The sequence below is a fragment of the Macrotis lagotis genome, chromosome 3 (assembly GCF_037893015.1).
Source record: "Macrotis lagotis isolate mMagLag1 chromosome 3, bilby.v1.9.chrom.fasta, whole genome shotgun sequence".
Taxonomy (NCBI): Eukaryota; Metazoa; Chordata; class Mammalia; order Peramelemorphia; family Peramelidae; genus Macrotis; species Macrotis lagotis.
In genome coordinates this window covers 303,568,363-303,586,525 of record NC_133660.1, presented here as the reverse complement: position 1 = coordinate 303,586,525, position 18,163 = coordinate 303,568,363, and the positions used below count along the sequence as shown (strand labels likewise).

Genomic DNA, 18,163 nt, shown 5'->3' with positions numbered 1-18,163 from the left:
TAAGGTACACTTATAGATGGAAGCAATGTTGCAACTACATAAATATAGTTAATTTTTATTAACTGTACCTCAAATTTTAAAGTGTTTGAATTGATCTAAATATTACCTATGGATTGATCACTTTGACTTCTTGGGACCATTTTTGAGTAATTACATGGATTTCTAAAACCTTGAACTAATAGAAAAGTTTACTAGGCTTATGCACTTTTGTGATAAGGTACTAATTTATATATACTTTTACTTCATTAGTTCAAGCTCTATAGGCCTTTCCTATTAGAATTTTTCTTAGTGGTAAAATTTGTAAAGGGAACAATTATAATCAGCCTACTTTGCAAAGAAGTATTAAAATAGATGTAGTTTAGAGCACATTCATCCACCCAACACATCTAGCAAGTCAGAAAATATCGACTGATTTAACTTCATTCAAATAACTCCTTATAGAGAGAACCTCTGTGTTTATCAAATGTTATTTCCTAAGTTCTAGGTTTTTAAACCATCTCTTATTAAAAATAGAATAAATAATAAGTTCTAATAAATTCCTATGCAGCTAAAAAATAAAAACATAAGTAGGATAACCTTTAAATATGAGTTTTCCATAGGTGAAAAGATAAAGCTTTTCCTTTGTCACTGCTGAGTATTATTTTTTTTTTGGCCACTGACTTTTTAAAGAAATAGTTCCAGTAATTTGTTTTCATAAGTGTTAAAGTGACAAGAGCTTTAACTGATGACCTTAGGCAAATCCCTTCTACGTATATACTAAATGACACAGAGAAGATTAGCATGGCCTCTGCCTGAGGATATGGAAATTCTCCAACCAGTTCCTATTTTCCAGTGTACTGGTGTTCTCCTCCCCAGTGCTCTGTACACTTTTCATATTTAATTTGGTGGAGGGGGTGATAGCGGTGGTGGTAGTGATTGGTGGTGGTTGGTGGTGGTGATAGTGGTGAAATGATATATTTATTAGGACTCTAAGAACCTTGCGGTAAAGAGTCAGGTTTCTATTTCACTCACTTCTCAGCAGACCCATAGACCAAATGATTAATAAATAGTGGCAGGGATTGTTTTCACCTCCTCTCTCAGGGCCTTAGTTTTCTCTTCTAAAATAATATTTTAGGTTACTTCTAGCTCAGACATTCTTTTATTTAGTAATCTAATCCAACTTCATATTACAGGGTTGGAAACAAAATGTCCAGGACCTTAAGTATCTGACCTCCAGTTATGTCAGAGCAGACAGAGAGCCCACTTCTCATTCTCATTCAATCTCATACCCACTACCATCAACTTTCTAAGAAAATTCTATTCATTTTTAACCAGTAAACTAATGAGAGTTGTACAAACAAGTAGGCAACAAGAATTTTTCTTAGAAAAAGTCTCCCCAATTCTCACCTGAATGTTAAATTCAGGTACATTTCTTTTACTGTCCTTTTGTCAAAAACTTTTATACCTATACCCTTCTTATTTGGATGGTAGCAGACTAACCTAGTTAAGAAATACAGTCATTTGGAAACAGACACACTTAACAGCCATTAACAGAAAGTAAACTATTTTAAGAGAATCAGAAGCTACTTATCTATTTTGTTTAACAGACAAATTTGAGCTAATTAGGTAGCTTGATATGTAGTGCATTGTTGATGGGTTGTTATGGGTCATCACTCAATTTTTAAAATTAGGACGGATCATACAAATTAATCATTTTTGGCTTTTCATTCTTTATGATACATATCTTTAGAATGAGAATGACTGGAGAAAAGATATCATATTTAAAGCTGGCTGTGTTATGTTCAGGTTTGTCATTCTCTTCTGTTACCAGCTTTAGATTGCTTAATCCTTATACTTGCTCCCTTCCTTAATAAATTAAAGTTTCCTTAGATAATCTTATTTTTAAATTCTTATTATCAAACCACTAGAAGTGTACTGATATTAATCTAAAGTATATTATATCTCTTAAATTGTTTTCTCAGTTTTTTTTTAATATGCTTTTTTAAACTTTTTCCTTTTGAAGGAATTTAGATGTTTTATATTGGCTGAATCTTTGGTTTTGATTTTAGATGTTTCAGGCAGCATTGACTTACACTATTTTTTAATAGCACTTGGTCACATTGTGCCAAAAATACTTGCAACAGAATTTAAATCCATGAGCTAATTAAAATATACAGGCTTTCTGTTGTGTGACAAAAAATACTTACAATAGAATTTAAATCCATGAGATATTTAATATACATTTTCTGTTCTCTAATATTTTGTCATTATTATAAAGTTTTATTCATGTTGAATTATTAATACAATCTAATTAATTATCAAAAATTCTTGCCTTAAAAAAATCTAATAAATTTCTATATGAATTTGAAATTATTGCTGCTCTATATTTTTTAATATAAGCCAACCATCTTCTATGCAATAATTGATTTTATCATTCTAAAACTACATATCAATGTTTATAATGTAATTCTGGGAAAATAGTAATTTTTAACTGGTAAATATTTTGTTAGACTTGTATATCCTAAAGATGAAAAAAAAATATGTGATCTTATCTTTTAAAGTCAAATAACAAATTACAATTGTTCAAATAGTTAAATCAAATAATATCAATAATTAAATCATAAATTCTTGTTTATTGTCCCATATTTTTCAAAAAGAAAGATAAATAGTAGATAAGGTTTTGGACCTATAGTATATAAGTCCTGAGTTTGAATCACCTCTGACACATACTTAAATATTTAACTTCTAACCTTTATAATTATTTTTATTATTATGAATATTGAAGAAAAATAATCATTTCTATTTTTCCTTTGGATTGTGTTATAAGAATTTTTGTTTGTTTGTTTTAATTTATATTTGATATCCTCCAGATTGTGGTACAGCTAAAATTTTGTATAACATATTTTTGTAGTTGTATAATATTTGTGAATGTAAATCTATCCAAATAATAAAGTCAATGAAATCATTTTCTGTACAACTTGAAAAGCAATGAAGACTATAGGAAAGTGTAAATAAGTTGTCCTAAATCTGCAAAGTTTTATCAAGGTTTCTACTATGAAAACTGTTCCATATTGCTTCAATACTATGACTATGTGAGTTGACAATATTTATTAGAAGTTTGATGCTACTTATGTTGTGTATCAGTTATAGCTAAATGATTATGCTCAACAGCTTGTTTGACCTCATACCATTAGACACTTCCTCCATGAATGTTGGGATCTCAATTTGTACTACATTAATTTGTCAGGTTTTTTGCATATTTCAGGTCACCAAAACCATTCTAAATGTCATAGTTGCTGTTTTTTTAAAGGCTGCTGTGATGTGCTTCATCGTTTCCATAATGCCTTTGTACGCTCTTCATTGATTACTCTGGTGGTCTGTTTACTTTGCTAACTGGACCTCTCATTCATTCTTGTTATTCTCTCCAGTCCTGATATTATGAAATCGACCTGGGTCTTAATAAGATGGTGGTGTTGGTGTTGGAAGTGTCAGTGGTAATAAAGAATAAAATAATAGACAGGATGTATCATTCACTTAATGGTAAGATACTGATTATGCCAATTGAGTAGTAATGTAGAGAATAAATGGAAGGTTACTTAATTCTTAGACTCTGTATTAATGAGATTTTTAAAAAAAGTGATTCCCAAAGACAAAGAAGGAAAAATTTTGTCAATTTTGTTATGCCCCTTGCCTGACACCTTGACAGGCCTGTTTTGCTGAAATAATTTCTTAAAGGGCATCACATTTGTTTTCATCATCTTTTGATTTTCATTGTTTTGATTTTTATTTTTGCATTTGACATGGTCAATTATGCTTATAGTATGTTTTTGTTCTTTTTTAGAATATTTAATCAACTCTACATAGTCTGTAGAAATCCCATCTGGTAATTGTTTATTATCTTTATTAGAGACTACTCTATTATCCTTTCGTATATATATATATATATATATATATATATATATATGAATATACATATATATTGGGCATATATGTATGCATATAGCATCTATGTTCTCTCTGTATTTATAATATATACTTATATACACATACAACTATATATATGCATATATACATATTTACATAGACTACACATGCACACACACACACACACACACACACACACACACACACACACATTTATTTGAACTTATCCATAACTTTCTTTTGATGGTTTAACTTTCCCTGGTTTTAAGTTTCAAAAACTATATTATTCCAAAAAAAGTAATTTGGTTGGACCCCTCCCATTATTTCAAAAAAATTATATGGTATTGGGATAATTTGTTCCTTAAATATTTGGTAGAATACTTTTTTAAAGTCATTTGAACATGGAGATTTTTATTCTTAGTGAGCTTATTGATGACCTCTTCATTTTTTTTCTAAGACAGAATTATATCTAGATTGTATTTCCTTTTCTGTTAATCTTGGAAGCATTTTTATTTTTTGAAAATTTTCTTCCCTTACATTTAGATTCTAAGTTTCATTGGAATATAATTGGACAGAACAATTCCTACTTACTACTTTAATTTGAACTTCATTAGTGGAACATTCAACTTTTTATTTTTATTTTTCCTTTTTCAATTAAATTATCCCATGGTTTAATTATTTATTGGCTTATGAAATGAATTTTTGTTTTTCTTATTTTTCTTTATTCATATTTTACTTTTTTATGGCTCCTCTTGTAATGGGACATTCTTAGCAAAGCTACTGGAGTGTTTTGTCATTTCTCTCTCCATGTTCCCCTTTTATAGTTGAGTGAACTGAGACAAATGGACTTGCTCAGGGTCATACTACTAGTAAATATTTGAGGATAGATTTGAATTGACTATTCTGACAAAAGCTCAACACTATCCATAGTGAAAAAAATCTGTTCCTCTTTTAATTTATTAGTCCTGCTGGTTTTTAACCTTTAATTAATTTCTCCTTTGATTTTCAGGATATACTGTTATTCCTTTTGAGGATTTTAATTTGTTCTTTTCCAAGTTTTTTATCTTTAGTTGAATGCCCAATTTCTTGATCTGCTCTTTCTCCCCTTTATAGTTATATGCATTTAGAAAAATGTGTTTTTCTAAGCATTTCTTTATCTTCAATACACAAAATTAGGGATGTATTTTCTTTGTCTTTATTCTCCAAAGCTGAATTATTGTTTCTGTGATTTTTCTTTGATGAACAGATTCTTTAACATGATATTATCTGGGGGGCGGCTAGGTGGCGCAGTGGATAAAGCACTGGCCCTGGAGTCAGGAGTACCTGGGTTCAAAGCCGGTCTCAGACAGTTAATAATTACCTAGCTGTGTGGCCTTGGGCAAGTCACTTAACCCCATTTGCCTTGCAAAAACCCAAAAAAGAACTCCATGACATTATTTGGTTTCTAATTAAGTTTGAGTCTATATTTCCATAGACTTTCATTGACTGTAATTCTTATTTCATTAATGTCTGAAAAAGTAGTTTTAATAATTTTGTTTTTTTCCATTTTGGGTTGTGAGGTCTTTATGTCATTACATATGGTTAATTTTTATGTATGTACCATGCACAATTGAGAAAAAATGTTTACTCTTTTCCATTCCTATCCATCTTTTTAAAGAGGTCTTTCATATCTAATTGCTCTAAAATTCTATTCATCTCTTTCCCTTCCTATTAATTTATCTTTACCTAGCCCTGAGATAAGAAAATTGAGACAACATTTCCTTCCCCTTCCACTAGTAAAGTTTTACTAGCTATTTCCTCCTCTAATTCACTTAGTATTTCCTTTAAGAGATGGTAGCTATGATACTTGGTTCACATTTTGCTATTGATATCAATTCATTTGCTATGTAGTTCCTCTTCTTCTCAATTACAGCTAGGTCAGTTTTTTTCCTTTGAGATCTTGATTGCTACCTCTGCCTTTTTCACTTCTGATAAAACATGATATATTCTATTCTACCAATTATTTTAACTCTGTATGTGCCTTTCTATTGAATTTTTTTGTAAAGAATATGTGGCTGGTTTCAAGTGCAATCATCTTTTTTATTGTATTATGTTATGAAAATGTTTGTTTTGTACCATGAAGTGAAAATCAAATAAATTTTATTGTGAAAAGAAAAAAAACGAATATATTGCTGGCTTCTGTCTTCTACTCAATTCTGCTATACATTGTTGGTTTATTGGTAAGTTCAACACATTCATTCATAACTATGATCATTAACTGCATTTCTTTCCATTCTATACTTTTCTATTTTAGCTTATGAGTATTTTCATCCTGTTCTTTTTAAGTCTGTTTTGCTTCTGATCATTTTCTTCTGACCATGGCCTCTCTTCTATCAACCTATTTTTTTCTTTTTAATCACCTTTCCTTTAACTTTCCTTTTGAGAAAAAACATATACAATTAAATGTGTATTTATACTTTTTCCTTCTTGAAGCCAATTTGTATGTAAATGAGGTTCAAATATTTCCTGTCCCTTTTCTTGACCATTTTTCACTGCAGTGTAAATGCTGTTCCTTGGGTACCTCTTTTACTGCAGATAATTTTGCCCTTTCTTCCTTTCCCTCCCTGATTATCTGAAGATATCTTTTTTCTTTTCTCTAAAGTTGCTTTAACATTCTCTCAACAAAATTGGCTTACTCTCCCATCCTAGGTATATTTAGAATATTTCTACGCACCTTAATAATGACAGAACTCTTACAAGTTACATGTTACATCTTCTGCTTAAAGATGTAAGAAATTAAAGATAACAATCTCTTACAATTTATCTTTCATGTTTCCTTTTCAGCTTTCTTGCCTAAATTTGGAAATAAAATTTTATATTCAGCTCTAATCATCTCATTTGATATACTAGAAGGCTCTTCATTAAATATTCATATTTTACTATAAAGGATTATAATCATTATTTTCTCAATAGGAATTCCAGTCCTTTTCCCTTATGAAAAATATCCTAAACTCTCTGTTCCTTTAATATGCTAGTTATTAAACCTTTTGTGATCCTGATCATTGTTCCATTATTTTTAAATGATTTTCAGCTCCATGAATAAAAGATTTTCTCCTTATTCTGGGAGCCCTGGAATGTACCTATTATTTTCCTGACAGTTTTCATTTGAGAAATTCTCCCAGGCTATGAAGGGCGTTTTTTTTTTCAATTTTTATTTTTACCCTCTGAATGTAGAGGGTAATTTAAGCTCCATCTCAGTTTAATTCATCCTCAGAAACTTGATACCTATGTAACCTTGGCCAAGTTTCTCAGCTTCAATTTCATCCCTTTCAAAATGGATATCAAAATAGTACTATCCTCACAGAGTTCTTATGAGTAATCAATAGCAACATGTTCACATTGCTTTGCAAAATTTAAATTTAAAAGAACTGAATCGTATTCTGACTATTTATAATTTATAAAATTATTTTAAAACCCTCAGAGTTTAAAAAATATAAACTGATCATTATATACAATGGTATGCTTTCATATTCTAATGTTAAGAGCTATCTAATAGATTATATACAAAATAGACATATATATGTATATATGTATGTATGTATGTATGTATGTATGTATGAATGGTTTAAAAGGGATTCATTGATATGTCCAAACAGCCAACAAGATTGGTATTATATTAAAGTAGAAATTGTCTTGTGTTAGTTTCCTAACAATCTGATCTGAGGAAATTTGTATTCTTGTGATTTTTATTATTATGAGGAAAGAGATGTCTCACAATAGACTAAATCTATCCAGGATTTTTAGATTATTTTAGAGAGTGAGTACAAGATACCTGGGGATTTAAACTTTAATTTCTCAAAAGGGATAAGCAAAGAAAATCCTTCAGAAAACTACTGTTTCACAACTGTTCACATATGAACTTCTTCCTTAAATTTAAAGTAAGCAAGAACTCTTAGACTATCTGGATAGGCATAAGCACTTCCAAATGTGCTTCACCATTATTACAGTTTTTTTTTCCCTGCGGATAAATGAGATCAATATGATTCCCTTATTTTTGTTGTACTTCAGTTCTAGAATTTTAAAAAGAGGGTATTAAAAAAAAGAATCAAAGATCCTTGAAAACTCATTTAATATACTCCAAGAGATAATCAGGTCTTTCAAAATCTCATTCCCTTGATTTTTAAGTTGGTGCTCTTCATGAAGAAAGCTGAATTTACTGACCACAAATCACAAAAAATTTCCTAAACAATCTGCACAAGTGGTAAGAGGCATACTCTCTCTGCCTCTCTCTAATACACGCAAACACACATACAAAAACATACAACTCATTCCTCATAAGGGTTGCCCTTCTATCAAAAGATATGTACATGTAATTCATAGAGAGATTCTTCTTATATAAAGTCCCATATACTATAATGTTAAGTAGACTTTAGAAGCCATCAAAGCAATTAGAGGTACCTCCTAATCTTTATTCTCTGAACAACCACAGTCCTCTCCTGCACCCCTACACACATGTACACACAAACATATCTTGCTCTTTTGGTATAAAGACAAAGTTAATGTTTTACTTCTAGCCAAATATGTTTTTTTTCAAAGCTGATACAATAACTTTGTAATCAAGTAAGTATATGATGGAATATTTTGCTCAAGATGATATTTGGACATTAAAAAGATGAGAGAGAGACAGAGACAGACAGAGACAGAAAACTTGGTAACAATTATTCATTTTCCTAAATGTTTTTATTGTTGTCAATTGGAAAGAATACTAAGAGATGAATGGCCATCATAGTATGCACTTTTGTCATTAAATTTATTTTTATGTAACCCTTATATAGATTAGAATCTTTAATCCAACTCCTATTCACACTAAGCGTGTTCTGCAGATGGCTGACTCCATTTCCACTTGAACATACTAATTGTGCCATTGAAGGATTGGAATGTCTTTTTAATACCCTTTATTCCCCTTTCAGATATTTTCTTCCCAATATTAATCAGTAACATAACCCCAATATATTTCTAAAATTGATTTATACCCCATTATAATTTAACCAATTAATATAATTCAGCTTTTATGAAAAAAATATAGCAACAAAAGAGAATGTATTCCCTCCCCTGAGGAAAGTTTGCTCCAATTTAAAGCAATTAATACAAGATAAATTTTCCTCCAAATTTATTTTAAGTAATTGGTATAGCTCTCCCTAGTCTAACTTAACTTTAAGGGACTGCTGGACTGGATACTCAGAAAGTTTCTCAAGGCTTCACTCCACAATACATACATACATATATATATATATATATATATATATATATATATATATATATATATATATACATATATATATGTATATATATGTATATGTAATAGCTATCTCTCTATATATATTATTAAATATAAATATATATATTTTGGGTAGGTATGCTATGGCACCAAATACAAGGGGGGACAATGCATTAATTTTTCCTTTTTTCCCCATCACCTAACAAATTTACTTCAAAATGAACAAAACTGAAAAACAAATCTGTTGATTTCTTCAACACCTTCTCTGCCATCATATTTAGACCATTTTTATATTAATAGACTTGACCCACATTGCATAACTAAACTGTGTAAGGAGTGACATTTAATTGTAGGACTAAGTTGAATTCTCTATTCATTATACCATGCTGCATTTTTCAAAGCTTAAACAAAGGAAATATAAAATAATTGTGGAAGAAAGCTCTAGCAGCTGGTACTGAGCATGATGGCCTCATGAGTACTTGGAGGAAAAAAAATCATTCAAACTTAACCAGTTCTAACAGTAGAAAAAAAAAAGATAAGAGATAAAGAAAGCAACTATTCTCATTAATGAGCATTCCTTTCTAGAAATAGCAGTTAAATGGTCCAAGATAGTTATATTAATAAAAAATGGTACAGTTTCTTTAGATTGTTTTCCTGTACATTAAGGATTCTGAAAGAGCATCTTTTTTCACAGACAATTCAGTGTTAATCCACTTCCAGCAAATATAGTGGTCTGATCATAGTTGTTCTAAGTTCAGGGGTCTTTTCTGTTCAAAAGAATTTTCATTGTGGGCAGAGCCAACATGGTCAAGAGCAGACAGAGATTTTGCCTGGAGCTCTCCTCAAACCTCTCTGAACACCATTAAATAATGCTCCAAAGCAAATCCTCAGGAGGGAAAATAGAGGAAAAAATGGAGTACAAGATGGTTGGCAGGAAATAGCTGCTGCCCCAGAGGGGAGTGAAATATGGTCCATTGCAGGCTGCACAAGCACAGATCAGGGTCCAGGAAGCCAGGATCAGACTTTAGGAATGACTGAATAAATAAAAATCAGTATCTCCTTTTGAAATTCTCAGCCCACAGATTAAGGGGGAGGAGTTGAAATACTATTCTTTATTGTAAGGGTACTATTATAGGGATGTCTTTGCTGACCCACCAGAACTTGTGACTACAATGAACAGTGAATCCTATCACAGCTTCAGAACAGAATGGATTTTGTGGGCCCTCACAGGTCAAAAGAACATTAAACACAAGTCCCTTTAGATCATACCACCTTGGAGTCATTGAAACTTTATAGGTTCCTAAAAACATCTCTAAAAACAGCTACACAAAACACAAATTGTCATCCTTGGGATGATGTGCCCTCTATTTTGATAACAGATGCCCACTTTGAAAAGTAAAAGTAATTGGCTGAAAAATGAGCAGATTACAGGAAAAAGTCAATCTGGAGACCATGGTGACCAAAATACACACTAAGAAAAAAGACAGCAAATTCTAAATACCAGTATTCATAATCTCAAAGAATATTATGAATGGATTTCAGGTCATGGAAGTAGTGAAAATGGATTTTGAAAATTATATAAGAGAGGAAGATAAATGAGAGTAATGAAGGAAAAACATGAAAAAGATATTTAACAGCTTGATAATAGAAGCACAAAAAATTGGCACATCTTAAAAACCATAATAGGCCAAATGATAATCAAGGCATAAAAATCCAGTGAGGAAAATAATGCTTTGAAAGCTCAATTCTCAAATGGAAAAAAAAATATATAAAAATTTACTGAAGAAAACTCAGAAAAAAAATAGAATTTTTCAAACTGAGAAGGAAGTACAAAATTTCACTATAGAGAATGATTTCTTAAAAATTAGAATTGAGCAAGTGGAAGATTATGTCTCTATGAGATATCAAGAAAGAATAAAAGAATGAGCAAAAAAAGAAGAAAATGTGAAATATCTCATTGGAAGAACAAGTAACAGAAAATAGATCTAGAAGCGGTGATTTAAGAATTATAAGGTTACTTGAAAAAACATGGATAAAGTCTAGGTATCATCTTTCAAGAAATTATCAAAGAAAATGGACATGATATATTATAAAACTAGAAGCTAAAAATAGAAATTGATAAAATTCTGTGATGACCAACTAATAGAAAACCAAAACAAAAGCTCTCAAGAATATAGCCAAATTCCAATGAACCCATGTAAATGAGAAAATAGAACTAGCAACCTGAAAGAAATTGTTAACTAACATGGAGCCACAGTCAGGTTAATACAAGATTTAGCTGTTTCTACATTAAAGGATCAAAGGGATTAGACTATGACATTCTAGAGGACTAATAAAGTAGGATTATAACCAAGAATCATCTATCCCGAAAAACCTTCAGAAGGAAAAAATAAAACAAAGCAAAATAAAAAGAAACAAACATTCAATGCAATAGGGAATTTTAAAACTTTCCAATTGAAAAGACCAGAAGTAAAAGAAAATTAGACTGTCAAATACAAGGCTCAAGAAAAGCATGAAAAATAGAAAAGGGAAATCATGAGAATTTGAAGGTTAAATTGTTTATATTCCTATGTAGGGAAATGGTACTTGTAACTTCTAAGAACTTTTTCATTTTTAGGGTAGTTAGAAGTAGGATGTATATACAAAGGTTATAAATGTGACTTGAATACAATGGAGTGATATCTAAAAAGCAGATTAATCCATGGGGAAGGAATGCACGGATTGGGGAAAGGGAAAGGTGAAGGTAGAATGGGGTAAATTATTTCGCGTAAAAAAATGCAAGAAAGAATGTATACAGTGGAGAAGATAGGGTAAATGATTAGGAACATTGAAACCATATTCTCTTCAGGGTTGACTCAAAGAGGGAATAATATATACTCTCAATTGGGTCTAGAAATATGTCTTTTCCTGCAGGAAGGTAGGAAGGAAAGGGAAAAAGGAATGTGAAGCTGCTCATAAAACAGAGGGTCCATGGGTGGAGGCAGGATGAAAGCAGAGACAGTGGAACAAACAGAGAAGAAATAGAATGGAGTGAAAGATAGAAAAAGTAATAGTAAAAACTGACTATTTTCTGCTGAGGGGAGGGTAGTGTGAAGGAAATTATGTAACAAAAATGTACATATGCATGTGAATGAATGTTGAAAACATTTCACAACATTTCATTGGAAAAGCAAAATATTAGTCGGAAAAAATTCCCAATTTATAAATCATCAAACAACGTGAAGTCATTTTGCAGATGAAGCAATCAATGTTCTCTTAGTCATGGAAAAAATGCTCTAAATAACTATTGACTTGAGAAATGAATATTTAAACAATTCTAAAGTACTATTTCATTCCTATTACATTGTCTTATAGAACAGAAAGTTAAAATGAAAAATGTTGTAGACACCATGGGAAAACTGAGATACTAACACATTGTCGGTAGTGTTATGAATTGATCATATTGTCAATTGTCAAAGTGACTTGTCAGTTTTGAACTATGCTGAAAAACCTGTAAAACTGCCTATCCTTCGGCCCAACAATAGCAGGACTAAGTCTGCAACCCTGAAGAACTTTTTTTTAAAAAAGAACCTAACTGAACACAATATTTATAGCAGCTCTTTTCTGGTGGCAAAATTTGGAAATTGAAGGGATAATTGAACAAGTTGAGTAGTTTGATTGTGATCTAATACTGTTATGTTGTAAGAAGTGATGAGCTAGATTCTTTAAGAAGAATGTGCAAAAAACTGACATGAATTGATGCCAAGTGAAATGAGCATAACCAGGGCACTGGAAACAGCAAAATAATAAGATAATCAACTGAATGTTAGTTATTCTCAGTAATACAATGATCCAAGACAAGTTTAAAGGACTCATGATGAAAAATGCTATCCCTCACCAAAGAAATCATTGAATATAGAGATCAAAGAATATATTTTTACTTTCTTATTGTCCTTGGATTTTTATTTTGGTTTATATTTTCTTTTTGTAACACTAATATGGAAACATTTTTATGTGACTACACATTTATAATAATTATTAAATTGCTTGACTATTCAATAAGGGGTGTGAAGAGGGAGGGAAAGAATTTGATACTCAATTTTAAAAATGAATGTTGAAATCATTATTTTTATGTAATTTGGAAAATAATAAAAAATTAAAAATAAATAGATTTATATCTCTAACAAATAAAATGATATTTTACTGCTCATCTAACTATACTCTATTTCCTTTCTACAGCATATATTTGCTAGGAAAGATCTGACTACTCAAATATATGTGAAACATTAAGCATAATGTAAATTTCCTTGTAATAAATAGTATTTTGGGCCCAACAATAGTAGTTAATAAATGTATTGATAGCAATTCATTTTCTTTTTATATGCTTCTTCTGAAAAGTTATTTTAATATATCCAAGCACTCATTACTTTCTTTTTTCCTAAATTCTACAGAAATGAGCTGTTCCAAGTGACTAGAATCCTGAACCTGTTACTGTCATTTGGATCTACTTTGTAGAAACCACATAAAACCTCTTAATCTTCCTAATTCTGTAATAAAGTTGTAATTTCTCTTTAAAATATCTCTGCAACTTTTTCCTTTGGACTAATTCTTTTCTTGATTCTAAAATTAAGATTATTAACTCTAACACATCTCCAGAGACATTGAACTGAAAGACTATGTGGACTGTTCCTGTACTCTATGAAGATTCCTCAAAGGATTTAATTAGAAGAGGAATTTTCAAAATATAGTATTAAAATGACTTAGAGACATGGGTTGGTACTTTTATTGAATATGGATGAAACACTCTAAATAAAATACTCCTAAAATGCTAAGTCCATGGATTCACATGGAATTAACTTTATAATCTAAGGAAGTACAATTCTTTGAAAAATACTAATATGAAAGGAAAGTTAATAGGAAATTATTAGATTGTTTTAACTGAAATGTACACCTTTTTAACTAAAATGAATCATCACAGAATTTTTCTGTCTCTATGGTGACAAGATAGTCAATAGTGGAAAATAACATTTTAATTACCCTCATCTGCTATCTTTCAGTTTGAAGAAAAAGATCAGAATCCAGGACTCGAAAATATTAACCTCAAGAAAAGGTAATATTTATTGATAAAAACCATTTATATTTCTTATTATATCCCCAACTCTTCTTTGTATTAAGATATTATAACCTTAATGAGTGGTTATCATTTGCTTCAGAAGGAAATGGAAAAGAATCATGTTATCAAAATAGGAAATTAAACCACTATCAAAAATCTTTGGTGGTAATCTTCTCATATGACCACTGTTAATTTCTTTAATTAAAGAATATAAAGGAAGAAACTGAATAATTCAACCAATTATTTTAAGATATAAAACACATGAGACACTTTATAGAATTATTTAATATGAAGTGACATCTTTGCAAAGGGACTAGAAAAGTATTAAAATTGAACTTCACAAAACATTCAGAAAATGGGATCTGCTACTGATTTTAGAATAGATTTTAGTGATCTCTTTGGGTATTAATAAAAGAATAGTTTCAAACTGTAGAGAAGAAGAATGCATGGTCTCTTTCACTTCTCTCCACGTTGAAATGTATGATGATGATTATAATCTTATAATAATTACTATTTTTACATTTATTTAATGTTTATTATTTGCTATTTCTATAATGTATACCTTTAGTATAAATAAACTAGTTATTCATCATACCTTCAAACTTAGAATTTGATACCCATATTTGGAAAAATGTCAGTAATAGTATAAGGTGATATCTTTTGATGAACTACTTACCTTTTTGTAAGAGTTTTATGGCAAATAAAAATGCTTATAGTTTGCAATGGAACTAACTAATCTCAATTGAATGAATGATACTAGGTGCTGTGAGGATTTAACTCACTATGGAAGGTCATTTAGATAACCCACATTTTATTTAAGGAAAATATTTAATTAATTAAAAATATAAATCTTATCTTGTAGGTGATCTGGGTACTTTGAATGATCATCTTATTTTTTTTTCTGTGACAACTTCTTTTCCGCTGAAATTACTAAAAAAATTTTTTCCTTCATGAGAATTATGCTATTGAAGTGAAAGTTTTTGGAATTTATAAAAGGGCATGGATATGTAAATTAAAAAGATCATATTTCCAAAAAGAAAATAAATGCTTAAGCCACTGGAAATGGGAAAACTGTCACCCAAGAGAATTGAAGTAAAAGATCCTTTATGTATCAAATGTACTTTCTGTAATGAGAAAAATCAAACGCAATATAGGTGCCCATTTATTGGGGAATATTTAAATAAACAGAATATATTTTTCTCATCAGAAAATATGAATAAGTGAAATTTAGAGAAAAAAAGAATTTTATTAAAGCTGAATAAAACAGGAAAATGTAAAAAGAATCTATAATATTGACAGCAATATAAATGAAAAATTACTGAGGGGAATATAATTAAAATTATCAAATTTGTTATAGGAAATATTTGAGAAAATGTACCTCCTTCCCTTTAATATGAAGAAGAGATACCACGAATAAGGTGCATTCCATATTTCTGATACAAGGGGAGGGTATAACATATTGAGAAAATATGTAAATTGGATTCAATAAAAAATTAATTTTTCACAATTATCTTTGCAGATAAATATATGACTGCTGTGAACATGGAAGAATAACCAACTTTTATATGGGAAATTAAAATTTGCAGACTATATATATATATATATATATATATATATATATATATAATTTCTTCTTTCTCCTCTCTACTACAAAAGCTCTGTGAAACATTCTGGTGAGGAATGTCAGAAAGGTTAAGTAGATTGTCTTTGAAAAAGACCACATGCCAAAACTGAACTCAAGGCTCTCCCTACTATAAGTCTGATGATTTAGATAATAAACTCTTTCTTTCTCTTTCTCCCACCTCCAAAAAAAAAACCCCATGGAAATCAACAATAATAATAATGTAACAGAGTTTGTCTTCTTGGGGCTTACCCAGAATCCTGATGTTCAAAAGTTACTAGTTTTTGTATTCTTAATCATCTATATTTTAATTATGGTGGGCAACATTTTGATTATGATAACTATCATTGGTAGTAAGAGCTTAAATTCCCCTATGTATTTCTTTCTTGCCTTCTTGTCTTTTATGGATACTCTCTATTCTAGTGTTGTTGTTCCTAAAATGATCTTAGATATGCTTATTGAAAGGGCTACCATTTCTTTCCAAGCTTGCATGATTCAGCTTTTCTTTATTCACCTTTTTGGTGGGGCTGAAGTTTTCCTCCTAATTTTTATGGCCTATGATCGTTATGTAGCCATCTGTAAACCCTTGCATTATGTGGTCATTATGAGATGGCGTGTGTGTGTTCTGCTGTTGGTGGTGTCCTGGATTGGAGGCTTCATGCATTCATTGGTTCAGCTCCTTTTTATTATTAGGCTCCCATTTTGTGGACCCAATATAATTGATCACTTCCTTTGTGACATGTACCCGTTATTAGAACTTTCCTGTACAGATACCTATATAATTGGTATTATGGTGATTGCTAATGGGGGAGTGATATGCACAATTATCTTTTTTCTATTGCTTATCTCCTATGGGGTCATTCTATATTCACTGAAGAACCAAAGTTCAGAAGGACGACAAAAGGCCCTTTCTACCTGTATCTCCCACATCATAGTTGTAGTCTTCTTCTTAGTCCCTTGTATTTTCATGTATGTTCGACCTGTGTGTACCTTCCCCGTTGATAAATCTTTAACTGTTTTTTACACTATCTTCACTCCTTTGTTGAACCCTCTGATCTACACCTTGAGAAACAAGGACATGAAAAATGCCATGAGGAAGCTTTGGAAGAGAAAAATGATGCCTGGCAGAAAGATAATGGATGTCTTGGTCAAGCAGTAATACTCCAAAAGAGAATTCCTATATTCCTAAAACTTTGTTTTTGAGGGTAAGAAAGTTAATCTTGAATAGATGAAGAAATTGCAATTCTGTTGGTGATAGAGCTATGTTTTTTTTTGGGGGGGGGGCTTGCAAGGCAATGGGGTTGTGACTTAGAAAAAAATCACAAAATCATATAAATATTAAGTGTCTGAGGTCAAATTTGAACTCAGGTCCAATGGAGTCCAGGGCCAGTACACTATCCACAGCACCACCTAACTGTCCCAATGGAGCTATTCTTTAAGAGTATCATGGTTTGATGAAAAATGATATCCAGTTCTTGAAAGAAAAATAATGGGCTGTGATTACCGATGAAAGTATAAGTTTTTTTCTTTCTTTTCCTTTCTTTTTTATCCTGCGATATGTCTAATGGAAATTTTTTCCCCTCATTTTATTTTTCTTGAGGATTCTTTTACTTTTTGGGGAGGAGAGGTTTACTTTTATAACATTTCTATTGTAGTAATGTTTTTCCTGGTTAGACTAAATAACTTGCTTTCTCAATGGGAGGATGGGTTGGAAAGAAGCAAGAGAACTTTGAACTCAAGGTTTTGAAAGTAAATCTTGAAACTTACTTTAGCATGAAGCTGTGGAAAAATTAAAAATTAAATAAATTGAAAAACACGTGTATTGCAGATATATTTTGCATAACATCAAATGTATATTGGACGCTGCATTTACTGCCTTCTTAGTGAGTGGTAGAGGGATACACACACACACACACACACACACACACACACAGAGAGAGAGAGAGAGAGAGAGAGAGAGAGAGAGAGAGAGAGAAAGAGAGAGAGAGATCGAGAGAGAGAGATCTTTTGGAAGTAAAAGTGAAATTTTAAAAAGCATCATGTTTCATCAGGAAAATATCAATTGATTTTGAGTGAAATTTTAAGAGTAATCTCTTCAACAAAAATCAAAAATCATGCAGTGAATGATATTGGTCAAATATGTTTAATTGTAGGAATTAATATGTGATATGATGTTTGTGGCTTGGGAATGGAAATTTCATATAAGAGAAAAAATTTCATTGTTAATTTGAAGCTACTGCTGCTCTACATTTTTATTATAAACCAATCACCTTCACATGAAAAATTTAAA

General features: G+C 30.7%; 1 protein-coding gene across 1 annotated transcript; it reads left to right on the top strand.

Moving 5' to 3' along the window:
- Positions 1–16,072: 16,072 nt before the first annotated feature.
- LOC141517068 (olfactory receptor 4A47-like) lies at positions 16,073–17,032 on the top strand. Its single transcript, XM_074227998.1, has one exon. It carries the CDS (start codon positions 16,073–16,075, stop codon positions 17,030–17,032), a length of 960 nt encoding a protein of 319 aa, XP_074084099.1.
- The last annotated feature ends 1,131 nt before the right edge of the window (positions 17,033–18,163 follow it).